We start from the raw sequence: 18,403 nt of genomic DNA, 5'->3' as shown, positions 1-18,403 counted from the left end.
GGGCTTTGAGGAAAGGCTTTCCCACTCCTCCAGGGATTCAGCAGAGCCCCACAGGGAGGAGGAGATCGGATGCCTCTTATCTGGACAAAGTCCAGAGGTTCCCTGGAGACTGGAGAACCTGCAGAGGTCCCAGATGTGTTTGGTTCCCGGAGTCCACTTCCTATCACAACAGGCCCGAGTCCCCGCTGGTGACCCACCTCCTACTGCTGCCCAAGGCCTGTGGGCTGAGCTGCCTGATGGGGGGCAGGAGTTTCCCCAGGGCCCCTCCCTGCCCAGGGACCTGTGTGGAGGCAGCTGCTTCTTCCAAAATGAAGCGTCCCTTTGTGCAAGTGTCCCCGCACTTGGCTGCTCTAAATCACACCCTCCCCACCACAATTCCAATTACAAAAAAGTGATAGCATCATTTACCAGAAGCATCGTCTTGGTGTCCTCCGAGTCAGGTCTTAGCAGTTACACAGAACAGGAGCACCTGACTCTTAAGAGCAGGGTGCCCAGACATGAGCTCCCACCAGCAACAGCCGGTGAGAAGCTGGAGCAGGAACATCAAGGCCTTCCCCAGTGGCGGCTGAGGAAGACCCTTGAGGGTGAGGGTTAGTGAAAGACTTCCTCATGGAAGTCTTGGACTAGAGAGAGAGGCCAACGAGAGATAGAGTCGGGCTAGCTCATGCCCAAGCCTCTTTCCTCATCTGCAGCATGGGGATAATTACACTAGCCCTTGAAGGTCAGAGTGAGTGCATTTGTGCATTTCTTCCTCCCGGTGGGCTTGCAGTGGGTCTCCTGCCCTGTACTGGGTATGGGGGACATGGTGATGCAAGCCCTGCCCTCTTAGGGCTAATGGTCTAGACCAAGGTAGCAATCAGGGAAGGCTGCCTGAAGGAAGAGGCATGGGAGTCTCGAGTAGCCAGCTTCAGCCCCATTGGAGTGAGGAGAGCACTCTGGGCAGAGAAGACAGCAAGGAGCCCTGTGTGGCCCCTGGTGGCTGAGGTGGAAGTACTGGGCACCCCTGCCCTTTCCTCTAACCACCCACCCTGACCCACTCTCAGGGCCTCTGCCCTTGGTGTTCTGATCCTTCACGGGGCTCGCTCACTTCCTCTCTGGGTCATATGCCAGCCCCTCTGAGAGACACCCCACTACTCATGCCTGAGAGCTCCCTTGCTGTTTGCTTGTTTTCTACCCAGAATCATTACCTTCAAGCAATTGCCACAATAATAGAACTTTAACTTATCATATTATTATATAAGCCTGTATGTAATGTGTCTCCTCACCTAGAACATAAGGCACTTTTGACTGTTTTGTGCACAGTCGTATCCCTGGTGTCTAGAACAGTGCCTGACATAGTAGGTGCTCAGTAAGAGGTTTTGGGTTGATGGGATGATGGATGAATGAATGGATGGATGGGTGGATGGGTGAATAGATGGATGGATGGGTGCATGGATGAATGGATGGATGGGTGGATGAGTGGGTAGATGGATGGGTGGATGGGTGGATGGATGGATGGATGGGTGGATGGATGGATGGATGGATGGATGGGTGGGTGGATGGATGAATGGATGGATGGGTAGATGAATGGATGGATGGGTAGATGGATGGATGGGTGGATAGATGGATGGATGGGTAGATGAATGGAGGGATGGAGTAGGTGAGGCCCTGTGGCATGGGGTCTCGCAGGCCACAGTTGGGAGGGTTCATTCTGGGGAATGTGGGAGCTATTCCGGGCAGTGGCAACCCCTCAGGGTGTCAAAGTGAGGGAGTGACCCTGCCTCGGCCTCAAGGGCCCCAGCTGTGGCTCCAGCTGCTGACCCTCCCTCTCTCCTCCCCCAGGTCCACCTCCACCTCCTCGCCTGTCCGCCCAGCTGCCACATTCCCACCCGCCACCCACTGCCCGCTGGGCGGCACCCTCGATGGGGTCTACCCCACCCTCATGGAGCCTGTCTTGCTGCCTAAGGAGGCCCCTCGGGTCGCCCGGCCCGAGCGGCCCCGCGTGGACGCTGGCCACACGTTCCTCACCAAGCCTCCAGCCCGCGCCGGGCTGGAGCCCGCTTCCTCCCCCGGCAAGGGCTCCGAGCCCCGGCCCCTGGCGCCCCCCGGCTCCGGCCACGCGGCCATCGCCCGCGCCCCAGCGAAGAGCCTCGCGTCCCACCACACCAGCCCGGACCAGCCGGCGCCCCCCGCTTCAGCCGCGGACCTGCACCGGGAAAAGACTCAAAGTAAACCCTTTTCCATCCAGGAATTGGAACTCCGTTCTCTGGGTAAGACCACCCTGACAGCGGCCACCTTCATAGACGCGATAATCATGCGTCAAATTGCTCACGATAAAGGGCCGCGAGAAGGAGGTTCGCTGGCCAACGACTCCCCTCGCGATGGTAAGACTTCCGGCCCCGTCGCCCACCCACCCCGTCTTGTGGCCTAAAGATATTTTCAGATCTCTGCTTTTTATTTTTCCCCTTCCCCCCATTTTTCGTTGGTTTTGGTATTTTGTTTTGAAACTCGTCTTCGTCGATTGCACGCTCTGATGATTCCTCAAGCTGCGCCTACCCACCCCTCTGATTGGAGAGGGAAGCACTTCATCATTTGCACATCGTTTTTATCATGATTTTTCTTTTTTCTTTTGGATTTTCGCTTTTTTTTCCTTTAATGAATGGATCTGTGATTTTGATTCCAGCCGCGCCTCTCATCTCTCCCTTTGCACCTTTGTCTGGGGAGCGGGGCTGCGGAGGGGCGCAGGCCCACGCCTTTGCCTGCTGCTGTGTGTGGTTTGGAGGATGCCTCCCCCACCCTGCCCCACTGCCCCCGAGGCGTACAGTGTGGGGGGACAGTCCGGGAGGAAAGAGGAGCAACCCCCACTTCCCAGGAGGAGTGGGAATCTGGCCCCTGCGTCCTCTGCCCAGGTTGTGAGGGGGTCTTGGGGATGCTCTGGCCCTGTGTCTCCTTTGCCGACCCACCAGCCAGCTTCCCTGGGGAAGAGAAGAGTCTTCTGTGCCTGTCTCCCACCTCCAGCCCCAGCTCAGGGCTCCTCTGTGCTGGAGAGGGGGCTGTGGTGGGGGGTTACCCTGCGATCTGAGTGTCACTCGCCACCACACTGACCTCACACCCTCACCACCCATCCGCTGCCTCTACACTCCCTTCCCCGAGACTCATCCTGCCCCATCTCATCCCCACCCCCGCCCCCGCCGGCTGGGTCTGTCCCCGGTCCCCCTTTCCCCACCTTGTTGCTGTCCGTCCCTCACTCTCCCTGGGTCTCTCTCCATCTCCCTCCACCTGTCTGCCTGTGTGTCTCGTTCTCTGCCTTCTCCATCCACCTCTCTCTGCAGTACTGTCTCGCCCTCCTTTCCGGACATGTCCCCACCCTTGGTGGCTGGCCAGCAGCCCTCAAGCCGGCTCACTCCCGCTCTCCATCCGCCCAAATCTTCCCTACCTCTGGCCCAGGGGAACCCGTCCAGCGTGGAGGGGCAGGCTGGGAAGGGCAGCCCTGGCCCTGGCTTTGGCCTGACTCGGGGCCTCGCCCGGCTGCAGGTTACCACGGCGGCAGCTACAGCCCCGACGGGGTGGAGCCCGTGAGCCCCGTGAGCTCGCCCAGCCTGACCCACGACAAGGGGCTCCCCAAGCACCTGGAGGAGCTCGACAAGAGCCACCTGGAGGGAGACCTGCGGCACAAGCAGCCAGGTGGGGTCCCGCCCCGCACAGACGGGGAGGCCGAGGCCCTCGGAGGTGGTGAAGTCTCAGCTCAAAGGGCAAAGCCGGGATCTGAGGACGGCAGCCCCGGGGGCGGGCACTGGCCTTGCCCACCCTGACCAGCCCTGCTCTGCCCGCAGGCCCGGGGAAGCTCAGCGGCGAGGCGGCACACCTCCCACACCTGCGGCCGCTGCCCGAGAGCCAGCCCTCGTCCAGCCCGCTGCTGCAGACCACCCCGGGGGTCAAAGGTCACCAGCGGGTGGTCACCCTGGCGCAGCATATCAGTGTAACTACCCCGCCTCGCCGTTGCCTTTGCACCTGGGGCGGGACTAGGTCCCGAGAAAGGGAGGGGAGGGGGTCCCACACGTCCTCTGATGGGTAAACTGAGTCCTGGGTGGGGGTGGGCGGCGAACCAAGGATCTGGGGGTTGGCAAGGGCACGTCATGCTGGGGGTCCCAGAGTCGTCTCCAACCCAGGTGCTGTAGCTGTCCCCCCTCCTCCTCCACTGATGGGGCATCAGGTGTACAAGCCCATCCACGATCCATACCTCACACACGCTGGCCAGTTGAATCGGACCCGTCTCGGGGCCCAGTTGGGGACCTCTGGCCTCACCCCATGCACCTGGGGGCATTGTGCTGCTATAGGCAGGCCCAAAGCTCCTGGGGAGCCGAGGACCACACCCCAGGGTTCTGCCCTCAAAGCTCAGCTCAGCCCTCACCCTATCTGGAAGGTTCTGGCAGCTGGCTGGCACCTGACCCTTCACGTCTCCCCGACCCTTGGCCTGCAGGAGGTCATCACGCAGGACTACACGCGGCACCACCCGCAGCAGCTCAGCACGCCCCTCCCCGCCCCCCTCTACTCCTTCCCCGGAGCCAGCTGCCCCGTCCTGGACCTTCGCCGCCCACCCAGCGACCTCTACCTCCCACCCCCGGACCACGGTGCCCAGGCCCGTGGCTCACCCCACAGTGAAGGGGGCAAGAGGTGAGCAGGGGTGGGAGACAGGGTGCCCCTTGCCAGTCCCCACCGAGGAGCTTCGTTAGGTTTCTGCTGCGGGAAGGGTGAAGCTCAGGGAACTCGGGGAGTTGGCTCAAGGTCACAGAGCAACTGGACCGCTAGCTGATATGTGCACCACACTCTGTGGGGATTCCCGGCACTGAGCTAAACCCTTCACACACATCAACCAGGATCCTCACCACAGCCTCAGGAAGTGTAGGCAGTGTTAGTTACCCCATTTCACAGATGAAGAAACTGAGGCATGGAACAGTGAGCTCACTTGCCCACAGGGACACAGCCAGTAAGTGGAGGAGCTGGGATTCGAAGCAGAGCTGTGTGATGTGAGAGCAGCCTCCTATCAGGCACACATGCACTTTGCACTCCTGGTTACCCCTAGGGGCCCCCGGTCAGAGAGGAGGGAAGAGGGGAGGGCCCCCCTGAGGGCCCTCCACTAGGATGAGGGAGCCACTCCGGGTGGCGCACAGAGGAAAGGAGATGGCCGGATGTCTTTGGAGGAATACTGGGGTCCCTGGCATGGGGGTGCACCAGAGGTTCAACAAAGTGCCACCCACGGGGGCCAGATCCCGCCCATAGCCTGTTCTTGCACAGTCTGTGAGCTGAAGACGGTTATACATTTTTAAAGGGTTATTCTTTTTAAACAAAGAAGAGCACAGCCAAGACCACAGTTGGCCCATCACTCCTGAAATATTTACTATCTGACCCTTTACAGGAAAATAAAGGGTGCTAAGCGCTGGTTTAGAGTGAGGCAGGGCTTGGCAGGGGAGTGGAGGGAGGGGTGCACCCGCTTCGAGAGAGAGAGCTCAGAGCTCTGACCACTGCTGGGACCCTCTCTCCACCCAGGTCTCCAGAGCCAAGCAAGACGTCAGCCCTGGGCAGCAGCGAGGATGGTATTGAACCTGTGTCCCCGCCGGAGGGTATGGTGGAGCCCGGGCATCCTCGGGGCACCATGTACCCACTGCTGTACCGGGACGGGGAGCAGATGGAGCCCAGGTATCTTCTTGGCGGCCCCTCCCCTTCCCCGGGTGCTCAGGAATACGGCCCTTGCCCACCTGTGGCCTCGGTCCACTGCTGTGCAGTTGGGGGCTTGACAAGGGCTTCGGGGTGCAACTGAGGACCTCAGACCTACTAAACAAGGTCGAAACTTGGGAGACCTCCATGGCAACTTCCAGAGTCTTGGGCTGGGGTCTGTCAGCTCAGGCTGGGCCCCTGTTGCCGACATTTGAGGATCTGAGATTTAAATAATTAAATGTGTTGGACCAAGCTGGGGCCCAGGGATGGAGGCAGAGAAAAAAGCCCCCTGATCTCAGGGGAAGGTGTGATCTGAGCCCATTTTGGTTCCCCAAGCCCTTTTCTGGGCGTCTGGCTGTGGCAGGCAGACAGGTATGGCCCACCAGGGCAGCTGAGGCTCTCCAGAGATACCCTGAGCCCATGGATGGGGGATTTCAGGAGACATGGTCCCTAAGAGACCAAGGAAGCAGGTTTGGGGGTGGGAGAAGCATCATTCTGAATTTCTAAGGCGGCTCAGGTGGTGAGCACCCTGTCATCAAGGGTGTGCAAACAGCCCCAAGTGAACTGACCTGGGGTGTCTGATCCTCACAGCAGGATGGGCTCCAAATCTCCAGGCAACACCAGCCAGCCGCCAGCATTCTTCAGCAAGCTGACCGAGAGCAACTCGGCCATGGTCAAATCTAAGAAACAGGAGATCAATAAGAAGCTGAACACCCACAACCGGAACGAGCCAGAATACAGTAAGAGGCCTACCCCTCCCCAGGAGCGGGGTGACGGGGGTGGGGCTGGGGGCCAGCTTGGCCGGGTGGACCTGCCGACCACCTCTCCCACTGGCCCATCACCTCGTGTTCAAGGAGCCTGGGGTGGTCTCTCTTTACTGTAGGTATCTGGTGGCACAGAATGCTGTGCCCAGGATGATTTTCAGCATACAGGGAGTTCTTGGGGAATATTTGCATGAATGGGCCAGTTCACGCTGGGCTCCAGAGATTGGAGTCATGCTCATACAGGACTCCGTGTGTCTCCCATTCACAGTGTTCCTCACATTTGTGATTTTTCTCTATTTATGTGGTTCCTGGATGTCAGTCCTAGCTCAGCTCCCCACCTCTATTAGCATAGCGCTTGGCCCGTCACAGATGCTTAAGAGAACCTATGAGCCGGTAAAGCAATGAATGAAGGGTCCTCACATCTTCAGCCTCAAAGAGCTCTTTAGTTGGGGGGAGCTCAAGGGCCTTGCAGAGCCTTTTCTCTTTCTGGGGCTGGTGTTAAAACCCTACAGACAGTCCCTGGCCCAGGCTGTTAAATCCAGAACCTTGTCAAGTGCCATGCACCGGCCAGCAGGTGAGCAGTCCCCGAGAGCTGACTCAGAATGCAAAATCTCAGATGTCAAGGCCATCTGGCTGTGACCTCTGTCACCCCATTGATCACCAGCGTTGATTCGGCTGACCTGGCTGGCTGGCGGGTGGCCCCTTCCTCCCGCACTGCTCCATGCGTGTGCCTCCCAGAGCTGTGCGCTCAGTTGAAGAGGATGGCCTTCCCCCTCTTTGGTCAAGGGTGTATCAGTAGCTCTGTGCTCCCCTCTAGCTGTGCTAGAACCTCCACACAAGCCCTCAGGGTCCATTTGTAGGAGAATCCCATGGACAGAGGAGCCTGAAGAGCTACAGGCCATGAGGTCGCAAAGAGTCAGACATGACTGAGCAACTTAGCGTACACACACAGGGTAGTCAAGCTTCCAAGACTGGAGACATAGCCAAGCGCGGTGTTATGTATGACAGGCTGCCATACATAATACAGAGAGAAATACAGACTCTCAAATGCTGCCCCAGATGGTGCTAGTGGTAAAGAATCCACCTGCCAATGCAGGTAGATATCAACAGACACAAGTTCGATCCCTGGGTCGGGAAGATCCCTTGGAGGAAGGCATGGCAACCCACTCTAGTATTGTTGCCAGGAGAATCCCATAGACCGAGACTATCCCTGCCACGTTGCACAAGCTCCCAGCTGGCGCACCTTGCCTAGACCAGATGGGAGCGGGGCAGGTGGTTGGGATGTGGGGTGAGGGGGACGGGGCAGATGATTTCCAGGATCTGTGGGCCCGTCGCCCTTACCCTCCTTATTGTCTCCCTCCAGATATCGGCCAGCCGGGGACGGAGATCTTCAACATGCCGGCCATCACCGGAGCAGGTAACCATCCATCCTGGGGACCGCCAGACCTGTGCCTGTCCTCCCACCCCACCCCCGTCACTGTGCGCCCTGGGGAGGTCACACTGGGTGTCTGGACCCAGGGGGAGACTCAGGGATGAGGTCATGGAAGTCTCTGGGCCCCACACCAGCTATAACTGTGGTGACAAGGGGCCTTTCTCCGTTCAAGTGCGTCCCCTCCTCTGGTCTAAACAAACCTTGCGGTGGGGATACAGATGCACATAAAAGGCCGGAGGCAGGGGAGGGGGGAGGTCTGCAACGAGTTTCTATTTGGAGTTCAATTTCAAGGTCTCCTGGTGCATTTAGGACAGTGTTAGAATCACACACAACTGTCCAGAAACTTACCCGGCTTGTCTGTTGGGGTCTCAGATGGAGACTCGAGTCTGTGGATGGAGAGTGAGCCTGTGTGCATACAGGCTGCCTTCGGGGCCCAGGTGGGCATTTTATATAGATAGAGCATCAGTTTTACTTGAAAATACCAGCCAGAAGGCTAGGGGAACACTGCAGATATGTTCTGAGTGGAGTGTAAAACCCACATGTGTTTTTAAGCTGAAACTTAAGCCTTCTATGAGGTGTTGGAGGCCCTTGGGGTTGAATCCCCCAGCCTCCAGTAGGGGCCACACTGTGCATTTCTGCTGCCTCTGTAGGACTGGGTGGGGCCTTGGGGAAGGGCCTTGTGTCTGGTATGAAACGACTGAGCCCAGAGCAGATGGGGCTGACCCTCTGCCAGAGTGGGAGCATCTTCGGGAGGGACACAGGGGGTCACAATGACCTTCTCTGGGGGCCATCACAGCTCGAGGAACGAGGTGAGCAAAAGACAACTATTGGATTTTACCAGGGGGCCACGGGGCCTCTCAATGCTGAGCCTTAGGCAACAGGGAGGAGGCAGTTTGGTCAAAACAACAAGATGGTCAGAAATGGATGTTTTCAGAATGTTCCAAACCTTGACCAAGACGCTGAGACATGCAGGTGCATGTGTATGTAGAAACTCATGTGCAACAACCAAGATTTATGTGAAAACTTGTATATAAATTAGATTCAACTTTTTTTTCCGAAGCAGTTTAATCCAAACAAAGGAATTTCCCCCAGACCCCAGTCTCTGCTGCTTTAGCTCCTGCTTCAGGACTGGCGGTGGTCGGCTTCCTGACTAAGCACCAGTCAGACCACGTATCCGTGACCTTGGTGTCAGGCTCATCTGTGATCGTGGGATGCTAACCTGCCGAGTAACCATCATGACCAGTATCCCTCACATTTTTTCCACTTCCCAGTGGTTTAGTTTGTAGGATCATAAATGCTTTCTCTGCTCCTCTACCCATCCATCACCCCTGTTGGAAAATTTCCTTTTTCTTGGTGGACATGGCTTTTTTATTTGAAGTGCTGATGAAACATGGCCAAGACCCAGCTTAAAAAAAAAGTCAAGGGGTCTTGTGGCTGTGAATGAGTTTGAAAGTAAAAGGAAGAAAAGAAAAAGAAAACGTAGACAGCAGATAGTTGCTTTGGAAATGTGATTTTAGAAGCTGCCGTGTCACGAAGTCAGCAGTCCAGTTTACAGATGAGTCAGGGGTCAGCCAGACTTGCTAATCATACAGTTGGCTCTGAGCAGAAGTTTTAAAATTCATGAAAAATTTTGCCTGGTGGCAGGCAGAGAGCTTTGTCGGCAGTTTTTGAAAGCAGAGTCTGGTTTAACAACAACAAAAAAATGCCCCAAAGAGGCACATTCCCCGGGGTTTGCAAAAAGTCCCTGGGATGGTTCACAAGGAAACACGAGAGGGTCAGGAAACTTGGTAAACAGAAAAAGAGGAGTAACGGGCTTGACTTCGCAGTGGGTGTCTGGAAGGATTCGTGGGGGGCAACTGTCGATCGGACCACTGTGGGCTGGGGTGGCCGGGCGGGCACGGCCAGGCCACTGTCTCCAGCTCTGCCCTGACCCCTGCACGCACCGTAACTGCATGGCTGCGACCCTCCCTCACCGTCCGTCTCTGCACCTCTTTCTCCTCGTGGCTCCCTGGGCGGGGAGAAGGCTTGGGAGGAGAGTTAGGCCCAGCTGCGGGGGGGCAGGGGGCTCCCAGGTTGGGGCGGCTGGAGGACTGTCTGGTCACCTTCCCCCCCGTCCCTCTCCCCAGCATACCCTGGGAACCAAGGAAGGACTCCCCCACGCCCAGCACTGCGCTCAGGCTGGACTTAGTTTCCCCGCAGCCCTTTCCCCTCAATAAAGGGACCTCTGATCCCACCCTCCACCCCACTCCCTGTTTTTAAGGCCACTTGGATTGTAATTAATGACGCAGCCCCAGCTGGGGTTAGGGAGCCAGCAGGGGCTTCCGCTTCCCCAGAGGGCAGAGTAGAAGTGAGGCTTGGTGGGGGGTGATGAGCTTGTAGCTGCCCCAGAGCCCACCTCTCCCCCCTCACCCACACCGCACCGGGAATCCCCGAGAGTCAGAGGCAGGCTCCCGCCCCATCGCCCTGCAGGGAACACCAGGGCGGGCGGGGCAGACAGGGAAACGAGAACGGTGGCTTTGCGAAATGTGCTCACTGTGTATTCTCTCTTCTCCTCCCTCTCCCCCTCTGTGCTTCTCTCCCCCTCCCCCCTGGCCCCCCCGGCCCCCCTGTGTGTGTCTCTCTCCCAGGCCTCATGACCTGCAGAAGCCAGGCGGTGCAGGAACATGCCAGCACCAACATGGGGCTGGAGGCTATTATTAGAAAGGCGCTCATGGGTAAATATGATCAGTGGGAAGAGCACCCGCTCAGCGCCAATGCTTTTAACCCTCTGAATGCCAGTGCCAGCCTGCCCGCTGCTGCTATGCCCATAACCGCTGCTGACGGACGGAGCGAACACGCACTCACCTCGCCAGGTCTGCAGGCCTCCTCCCGCCTCGGCCCTCCAGCCCCGCCCGCCCCGTCTGTCCCCACCCCGGTGTCATTAATCCTCCCGCCGCCGTCTCCTCCTCTTCCTCCTCCTCCACGTTCCTCTGACCAACGCCACCCCGCCTCCCGCCCCCCCACCCCCAGCTTTGGAGCTTGTGACTTGATTTTTTTGTTCGTGTTTGACATGGTCCTGGAGTTGGCTAACCCCAAGCCGGGCGGGCACCCCCAGGTGTCCGAGTTGCCCCGGGTCCGCCCTTGCCCACTGGGCACGAAGGAGCTGCCGCTTTTCTAAAACCACTCACGCCGCTGCCCGAGCCCTGCCCCGCCTTCCTTGAACCCTGCCGGACACGGGTCCCCAGAGGCCCGCGTCCTGGCCCCTCTTATGTCTCCTTGGGGGCAGTCGGGCTGGAGTGAGGTCCTTACCTTCTCTGTGTGGATCGAGGGGACCCCTGGGCTCATGGGCAGCCAGGTTGGTAGGCTCTGTGCCTGCGGCGGCCACCATGCGTGTCCACGGCTGGCCCTCGGGCCTGATGGGGAGGAGATCAGATGAGTTAGGGAAACCACACGGGCCAGCTCGCCCTCGGACCTGGGTCCCTAATCAACACTCCACATATCAGAGCAAGGGCTGGGCAAGGAGAGTGCTTGAGCCATTTTTCTAACCTGGACACTGTGGCCCCAGGAAGTTTCTAGACATAACGCGAACCCAGGCCTGGCCTCAGGGCTCCCAGCTTCTCTGCAGAGGGCCTGCAGCCCGCCAGGCCCCAGCATAATCCTGGGGCTGTGGTCAGGGTCCAGCCAGAGGCCTGAGGCTTTGTGCTTGTAGTATTAGCCCATAGTGGGTAGATGGGCCTTGGGGCAGCCTGAGGGGGCTTTGCACATAATTCTACCCACTGCCCTAGTAGAAACTTTCCCCTGCACGTCCAGGTGCATGACTGGGTCTGGATATCTGGTTGACCTCTTTGGCTTCCTAGGGGCCTGAGCTGCTGTTCTCCCTCCCTGAGGGGCCCAGGAAGCAGGGGGTCAGGGCCTCACCCATCCCCAAATCCCCATAGCACAAGAGCTGTCCTCACAGTCCAACGTGGCCCCTTCCCTGTGTCCCCCTGCAGGTGGCGGTGGAAAGGCCAAAGTCTCCGGCAGACCCAGCAGCCGAAAAGCCAAGTCCCCAGCCCCGGGCCTGGCATCTGGGGACCGGCCACCCTCCGTCTCCTCGGTGCACTCGGAGGGAGACTGCAACCGCCGGACTCCGCTCACCAACCGCGTGTGGGAGGACCGGCCCTCATCCGCAGGTGGGCGCCGAGGCCGGGCAAGGGGGCCAGGCCGGCTACTCAAGCACCTACTGTGTGCGGAGCGTGTGGTCAGGCCTGTTCTGAGAAGACCACCCAGGGCCCTGCCCAGCTAAACTCAGGCTCACACACGGTCAGGACACTCCCTGTAAGGGCCCAGCTGGAGGGCAAGGGCGCAGTTAGGGAGGATGAAGGATTCTGGAAGTGAAGAGCGAGGCTCGTGGGCAGGGACCAGTCCTATAGGTTTGCAGGGGGGCTGCAAGGGAGCCCCCCACCCCCGATTTCTCTGTGAGTGCCAAGAAGTCCCTGGGGGAGGTTCGGGATATCCCTTGGCTGCAGAACAGGCCCCGGGGACAAGGGCAGGAGCAGTGAGGAGGCTCCTGCAGGGCTGGAAGACAGACTGCCGGGCATGGATGGGGTGGGAGTGGTGGCGAGGAGCCCGGGTGGGCAACTTGAGAACCTTCAGGAGACAGAAGGGCAGCGGAGGCAGGAAAGCAAGGCCCCAGGCTGGCAGGTGTGTGGGGCCCGCGGGGACCGCCTGGCTCACCGTGTCTCTCTCCCGGTCTCTCCGGCAGGGTCCACCCCATTCCCCTACAACCCCCTGATCATGCGGCTACAGGCGGGGGTCATGGCCTCCCCGCCCCCGCCCGGCCTCCCCGCGGGCAGCGGGCCCCTGGCCGGCCCCCACCACGCCTGGGACGAGGAGCCCAAGCCGCTGCTCTGCTCGCAGTACGAGACGCTGTCCGACAGCGAGTGACGGTCAGAGCGGGGAGGGGGCGGCGAGCAGCCGGAGCAGCGGGGCGAGGAGCGGGCGGCCGCCGACTCCCCGCACCGAGGAAGGAGCCCCTGAGTCTGCCTGTGCGCCCGTCCGTCCGTCCGTCCGTCCGTCCGTCCAGAGCCGGCATCCTTGCCTGTCTAAAGCCTTAACTACGACTCCCGCCCCGGCTGGCCCGCGCAGTGACCTTACTCAGGGGATGTTTACCTGGTGCTCGGGAGGGGCCGGGCCGGGCAGGGGGCGCGGCAGGCGTGTGTGGCGGCCACACGCGTACAGCCGGGGCGGCCAGGGACCCAAAGCAGGACGACCACCCACCTCCCACGCCACTGCCTCCCCCCTTAACGCATTTGGAACCAAAGTCTAAACTGAGCTCGCAGCCCCCGCACCCCCAGCCCCGTCCGCCCCCCACCCCCCTCCCGCTTAGCACTCTGGACAGACGGACACGGGCCCTGTCCAGGCCCCAGCACTCTTGTCCCCGGGCCCCAGGGGCTGCCCCAGCCCCAGGCGATGAGACCGTGGGAAACTGAGTCAGGCCAGGCGGGCGAGCGGCAGGGCCAGGTGCGGCCTGGGGCGAGCGGCTGCTCCAAGGAACTGGACTGTTTTGTTCACGCAGCATTGCCGCAGCGGCGGGAAGGAAAGGCAGGTGTAAATGATATATTGGTTTACAGGGTATATTTTTGATACCTTCAATGAATTAATTCAGATGTTTTAAGCAAGGAAGGACTTACCCAGTATTATTGCTGCTGTGCTTTCGATCCCTGCTTACCGTTCAAGAGGCGTGCGCAGGCTGACAGTCGGTGACCCCATCGTCTGCAGGACCAAGGTGGGGTGGGGGCTGCTGGCCCCCGAGCTCCCCCCTGCGTCCTTCCTTCCTCCCTTCCTTGGGCAGAATGAATTTGATGGGTATTCTGTGACCGCCATCTGCGCACAGCGGTGGCGTCCTGTCATTTACACATGTTCTTCTCATTAAAAAGCAAATTATACTCGAGTTACAGAGGCTCTTCTCTATCTATCTCGGACCCGCAGCCTGGAGGGTGGGCAACACAGAATGGGACGGTGGGAGTGTAGCCCTGCGGGGGACGAGGGCACGTCCCCGGACTCACCAGACTCATCCCATCTGCAGGTGAATGTTGGTTAATTGCTCAGTCGTGTCCAACTCTTTGCAACCCCACGGGCTGCAGCAAGCCAGGCTTCCCTGTCCTTCACTATCTCCCGGAGCAAACTTATGTCCATTGTGTCAGGGATGCCATCCAACCATTTCATCCTCTGTCGTCCCCTTCTCCTCCTGCCTTCAGTCTTTCCCAGCATCAGGGTCTTTTCCAGTGAGTTGGCTCCTCTGCAGGTGAGTATTTATACTAACAGTAGGGATGTCAGTGTGCAGACACTGAACCATCACACCCATGGTGGGAGTATTGAATTTTCATCCACAAGGAGGGTATTGGAAATTCACACCCATGCTGACGGTGTCCAAGATGGCCATCATCACCCCTGAACTGTTAAATACCTTAAAAAGTTATTGTTCTGGGACTTGGCTGGTGGTCCAGTGGTTAAGAATACGCCTTGTAGCACAGGGGGCATGGGTTCGATCCCTGGTTGGGGAACTAAGATCCCACATGCTGTGGGGCAGCTGTGCCTGCCATGTGCCCCAACTAAGACGCAACACAGCCAAATAAATAAATAAAATAAATAAAAAATAAAAGTATTTTAAAAAATTAAAATTATTCCACCTACGCCTTGTTAGAAAACAGACAGATCCTTGGCTTTGCATATGAGGCAGAAGAGGGAACAGCCTCCCAGCTCGAGTCTTCAGACATCTGCCAATTGGCGACTTGCGGTTTTAGTAAAACGGGTCTCAAGGGCTGTGTGCTCTCACGCCTGCCATGTTCCTTCAGGAGCGGAGCCAGCGCTTCAGAGAGGCTGAAGTTCTTTGCAGCGGACATGCATGCGGGATTGGGGTTCAGGGTGGGGGGCAGAGGAGGAGAGAACCAGGGCCACTGTAGGGAGAAGTTGCCATCCCCAGCCCCACCTTTAACCTGGTGGTCAACCCAGCACCCCCATCTCCGCAGGGTGTAGACCGGTGCGTGGGGCGGGGGGAGCTCTGCGTCCCCAGGGGACTCTGCCCAGCCTCGGTGACGCTCCAAGTTTACCCTGCGAACCTTTGCCGTGAAGGGAGTGGGCAGAGGGCTTGAGCCCCACAGGGAGCAGCCTGGCACCTGGGCTGCAGTACTGATGCTGACAGGCAGGTGGCAGTGTTGGGCCACCAAAGGGTCTTGTCCTCGGCCGGCCTCCCTCTGCCTGGGGTGCAGGCCAGCCCCCACCTGGAATTCAGGGTGGGTCAGGTTGTGCTGGCCACACCAGCCACCAGGGATTAGCCAGGCATGCTGGTGTCACCCAGGATCCCATGCCTCCTCCCTCAGCTGTAGTCAGGCCAGGGTGATATAGAGGTGGGGGGTGGGGGGTGGTAACACAGGTGTCAGCCCACAGGGTCATCTCTGCCAGCCCTCTGTCTCCAGGACCTCAGAACTGACACAACTCGGTGCCTCTGCCCTCTCTGAGGGCCGGTACACAGACCCCACACCGGAATATTGGCAGGGCACAGGGAGAACTGAGGTCCTCCTGGTGCCTACAGAGGGTCCGCCCTCTCTTCCAGTCTCACCCAGCCAGTCCTCAGCCCCCAAAGGGTTCACCGGACTCCCTTCTGGTTCAGTTATCTTACTGGTCCATCTTAAAATGGAGCCCAATGCTGTGCGCATTAATTCCCTGGTAGAGTCTGCCTACAGTGCAGAAGACCCGGGTTTGATCCCTGGGTTGGGAAGATCCCCTGGAGGAGGGTATGGGAACCCACTCCAGTAATCTTGCCTGAAGAATCCCATGGATGGAGGAGCCTGGCGGGCTACAGTCCATGGGGTCACAAAGAGTCAGACACGACTGAGCAACTAACACTTTCGTGCTGTTCCCTGACCCCTATTTCCCTGGAAAACATTTACACACACTCCAAAACCCAGCTAGGTCATTCCTTCCTCTAAAACCCATTATCTCTCCCCATCTTCTCTCTCCTGGGTTTCTGCTAACATACCGCAAGCTACTGGACAGAACCCCTGGAGAGCAAGGCTCTTGCTTTTCCCTTCCTGACTGTTGTTGACCAAGCCCCCTGTTGACTGTTGAGCTGAACTGACCCTTGAGGATCAGATTCAGCGGGAAATGAGAACGTGGTTTGTAAAGTGGGGGACGGTTGTCGGCTAGTGTCCCTGTGTCTTCGTGCGGCGTTGGTTAGAATCCAGATTCCTGGGCTCCGCCTGGCGGGTATATATGATTCTCTGGTTCACGTTGGGGCCTGGGAATCTGTATTCATCCAGCAGCCCAGATATTCCTGATGCAGATGCATTGCAGCCCTCCTGATGGCGGGGGTGGTTCCCAAGGTTGGAGCTAGAACCTGATCCCTTCAGTTCCTTACGGCCAGGAGGTCTCCAGTAGGGCCACAGACAGCTCTTCAGAGGAAGGCGCAGCCCCCGCTGGCCTGAAGAGCTGCCGTCCACAGGGAGGGCAGGAATGGGCTGGTCCCCAGGGCCCTCGGGTTGGCTCAGGACAAGCCTTTCTGGGCCCAGGTGACTCAGACACTGTCACAACTGACCTGGAACAATCAGGGTGGCTTCCTGGAGGTGGTGGTTCTTGGGGAAGGGATATGCTGAGTGGGAGGAACCTGCGTGGGCAAAGGGTGGGAGGTGAGACCCTGTCGGGCATTCAGGAGGCCAGAGTGGGTGGACATAGTGCGGGGGCCCTGGAATTTCTGAGACAGAACAAGCAACGCCCTGTAAGATGATGGGCTGGTTTTCTGAAATTGGAGCTCATTGGCTTGTGAAGCTACTGGGTGCTGAGGGGAAAATAGGCCAGGAGACCAGTGTGGGGCCAGGGCAGAGACCCACTGCCTCAGGAAGGGCCCCCATCAAGGGGCCAGGCCACTTACGAGGTAGGCAAAAGGGAGGTGGTATAGCCTGCGAGTAAGGACAGACCATGGGGCCAGCTGCCGCTTAATGGCTGTGTGACCCTGGCCAAGCCATTTGAACCCTCTGTGCCTTGGTTTCCCCATCTGTAAAATGGGATAATGATATTGCTGGGAGGAGTAACTCAGAGATGGGCTGGGTAGTTCTGTAGAGACACAGTTTACCCATCTGAGCAGGAGTCAGTAGGGTGAGGCCAGGAGAAAAGACATAAATGGGTTTATGAGGAAAGGAGAGAGAAGGGAAGGAAAACTCCAGGTGGTCCAGGGACAATGAGTGATCATTTGCATACTACCAGGAGTGTGTGGGACTGACTTGATCGCTGGTGGCTGGTGGGAGGGAGCCCTTAGGACAAGGAGGGCCGTCGAAGGAGATGTGTCTGTCTTTATGCCTTCTCCGGGAAGCCGGGGAAGGGTCAGCTGTGGCAGTCACACAACAGGCTGTCTGTCCATCTCACCCCTCTGGAGTTTGGCCAGGTCCCACTTCCTCATTAGAATGTCTCACCAGCTACCTCACAGGCTCCTTGGAAAGATTAAATGCAAAAAAGTGCTGACAGCAGGGTCAGGCAGTCTGCAGACAGAGAAGGTGGTCCATGTACATGCCAGCTGCCAGGGCCGCTGTTGGCAGCATCACGAAGGGCGGGCGGGGATGATGCCGACAGGGCACCTATTTGTAGGTGGGCAGGGGCTGCCGAGTTGGATTTGAGGCCTGTGAGTGTGATGAACCCAGAGACTGGCTGGGGTGACCGCAGAAGAAGCCGAGCGAAGGGGGTCGGGATGGGTGTGTGGGGGCCAGAGCTGGTCCTCCAACCTGGGAAGTGTTTCTGCGGCTTCGTGAGAGATGGACGCCCTGACCCGCCCCTAGGATGGTCCCAGCTTGATTCAATTGCAGCCAAAGCTTTACCAGCATGGACTCTCACTGTCCCAGCAGCCAGGAAGGTGAAATCATGTCCCATTTTGCAGGTGCTCAGAGAAGTAAAGCAGGAGACTTTCCAGCCACCGTGCCCTTCCCATGTCAGTCTTCCCCTCCCAGGGGGCTTAGTGAGCGGCCTCTGCCCCCCACAAGGGCTTGTCCAGTGCATCTGGATCTGGGGAGCGCTGAGCGGGGGACAGAAGACCGAGCGCCTTCTGCAGGCGGAACCCTGAGCCTCGGTAGTGGGGTCACTGACCTCCAGGCTCTATTTTGGGGGTAGTAATCCCAAGGGTTGGGACAGTTCCCAGATGAAACGGGCACCACTTTCTGCTGGCCTCCAAGTCCTCTGGGTTCTGCTAGGACACACGGCTTCTCCAGAGGAAAATCGGAGTGTGCTTGAGGGTCTTAGGGCTGCAACCCTTGCACATCTCTTACTCCTCCCCACAGGGTGGGCCTCTTGGAACCCCTGCCATACAAGGAAAAGTAGGCTGGAGTTCCAAGGTCATCAAGGAACATGGAAGCTGTTTGCATGGTCCAAGGAGATGGTCTTGCTTGATTCTCAGAAGCACAAGTACTACCCAGGTCCTGGGGGAGGTACTGAGATGGTTGGGGCGGGGGGATGAGGCCTATCAAGGGTGACACCTGTGAAAGACAATGGCAGGAAGCAGGACCCGGCAGGG

General features: G+C 58.6%; 1 protein-coding gene across 18 annotated transcripts in view; it reads left to right on the top strand.

Moving 5' to 3' along the window:
* The window catches only part of NCOR2 (nuclear receptor corepressor 2), a 232,076-nt gene extending 218,271 nt beyond the window's left edge, over positions 1-13,805 (top strand). For 11 of the 18 annotated variants that reach the window (XM_065904616.1, XM_065904620.1, XM_065904624.1 and 8 more), the window contains 10 exons: positions 1,822-2,249; positions 3,514-3,663; positions 3,813-3,958; positions 4,460-4,653; positions 5,527-5,676; positions 6,286-6,434; positions 7,822-7,875; positions 10,518-10,742; positions 11,862-12,041; positions 12,614-13,805. In XM_065904616.1, coding sequence (XP_065760688.1) covers positions 1,822-2,249; positions 3,514-3,663; positions 3,813-3,958; positions 4,460-4,653; positions 5,527-5,676; positions 6,286-6,434; positions 7,822-7,875; positions 10,518-10,742; positions 11,862-12,041; positions 12,614-12,795 — 1,858 coding nt within the window. In that variant the 3' untranslated portion in view covers positions 12,796-13,805. Of the gene's footprint in view, positions 1-1,821; positions 2,364-3,513; positions 3,664-3,812; positions 3,959-4,459; positions 4,654-5,526; positions 5,677-6,285; positions 6,435-7,821; positions 7,876-10,517; positions 10,743-11,861; positions 12,042-12,613 lie in introns of all 18 variants that reach the window. The other 7 variants (XM_065904627.1, XM_065904628.1, XM_065904625.1 and 4 more) reach the window with 5 other exon arrangements.
* Positions 13,806-18,403: the final 4,598 nt, after the last annotated feature.

Source organism: Muntiacus reevesi, chromosome 13 (assembly GCF_963930625.1).
Source record: "Muntiacus reevesi chromosome 13, mMunRee1.1, whole genome shotgun sequence".
Taxonomy (NCBI): Eukaryota; Metazoa; Chordata; class Mammalia; order Artiodactyla; family Cervidae; genus Muntiacus; species Muntiacus reevesi.
This window is presented reverse-complemented; position numbering and strand designations above follow the sequence as displayed.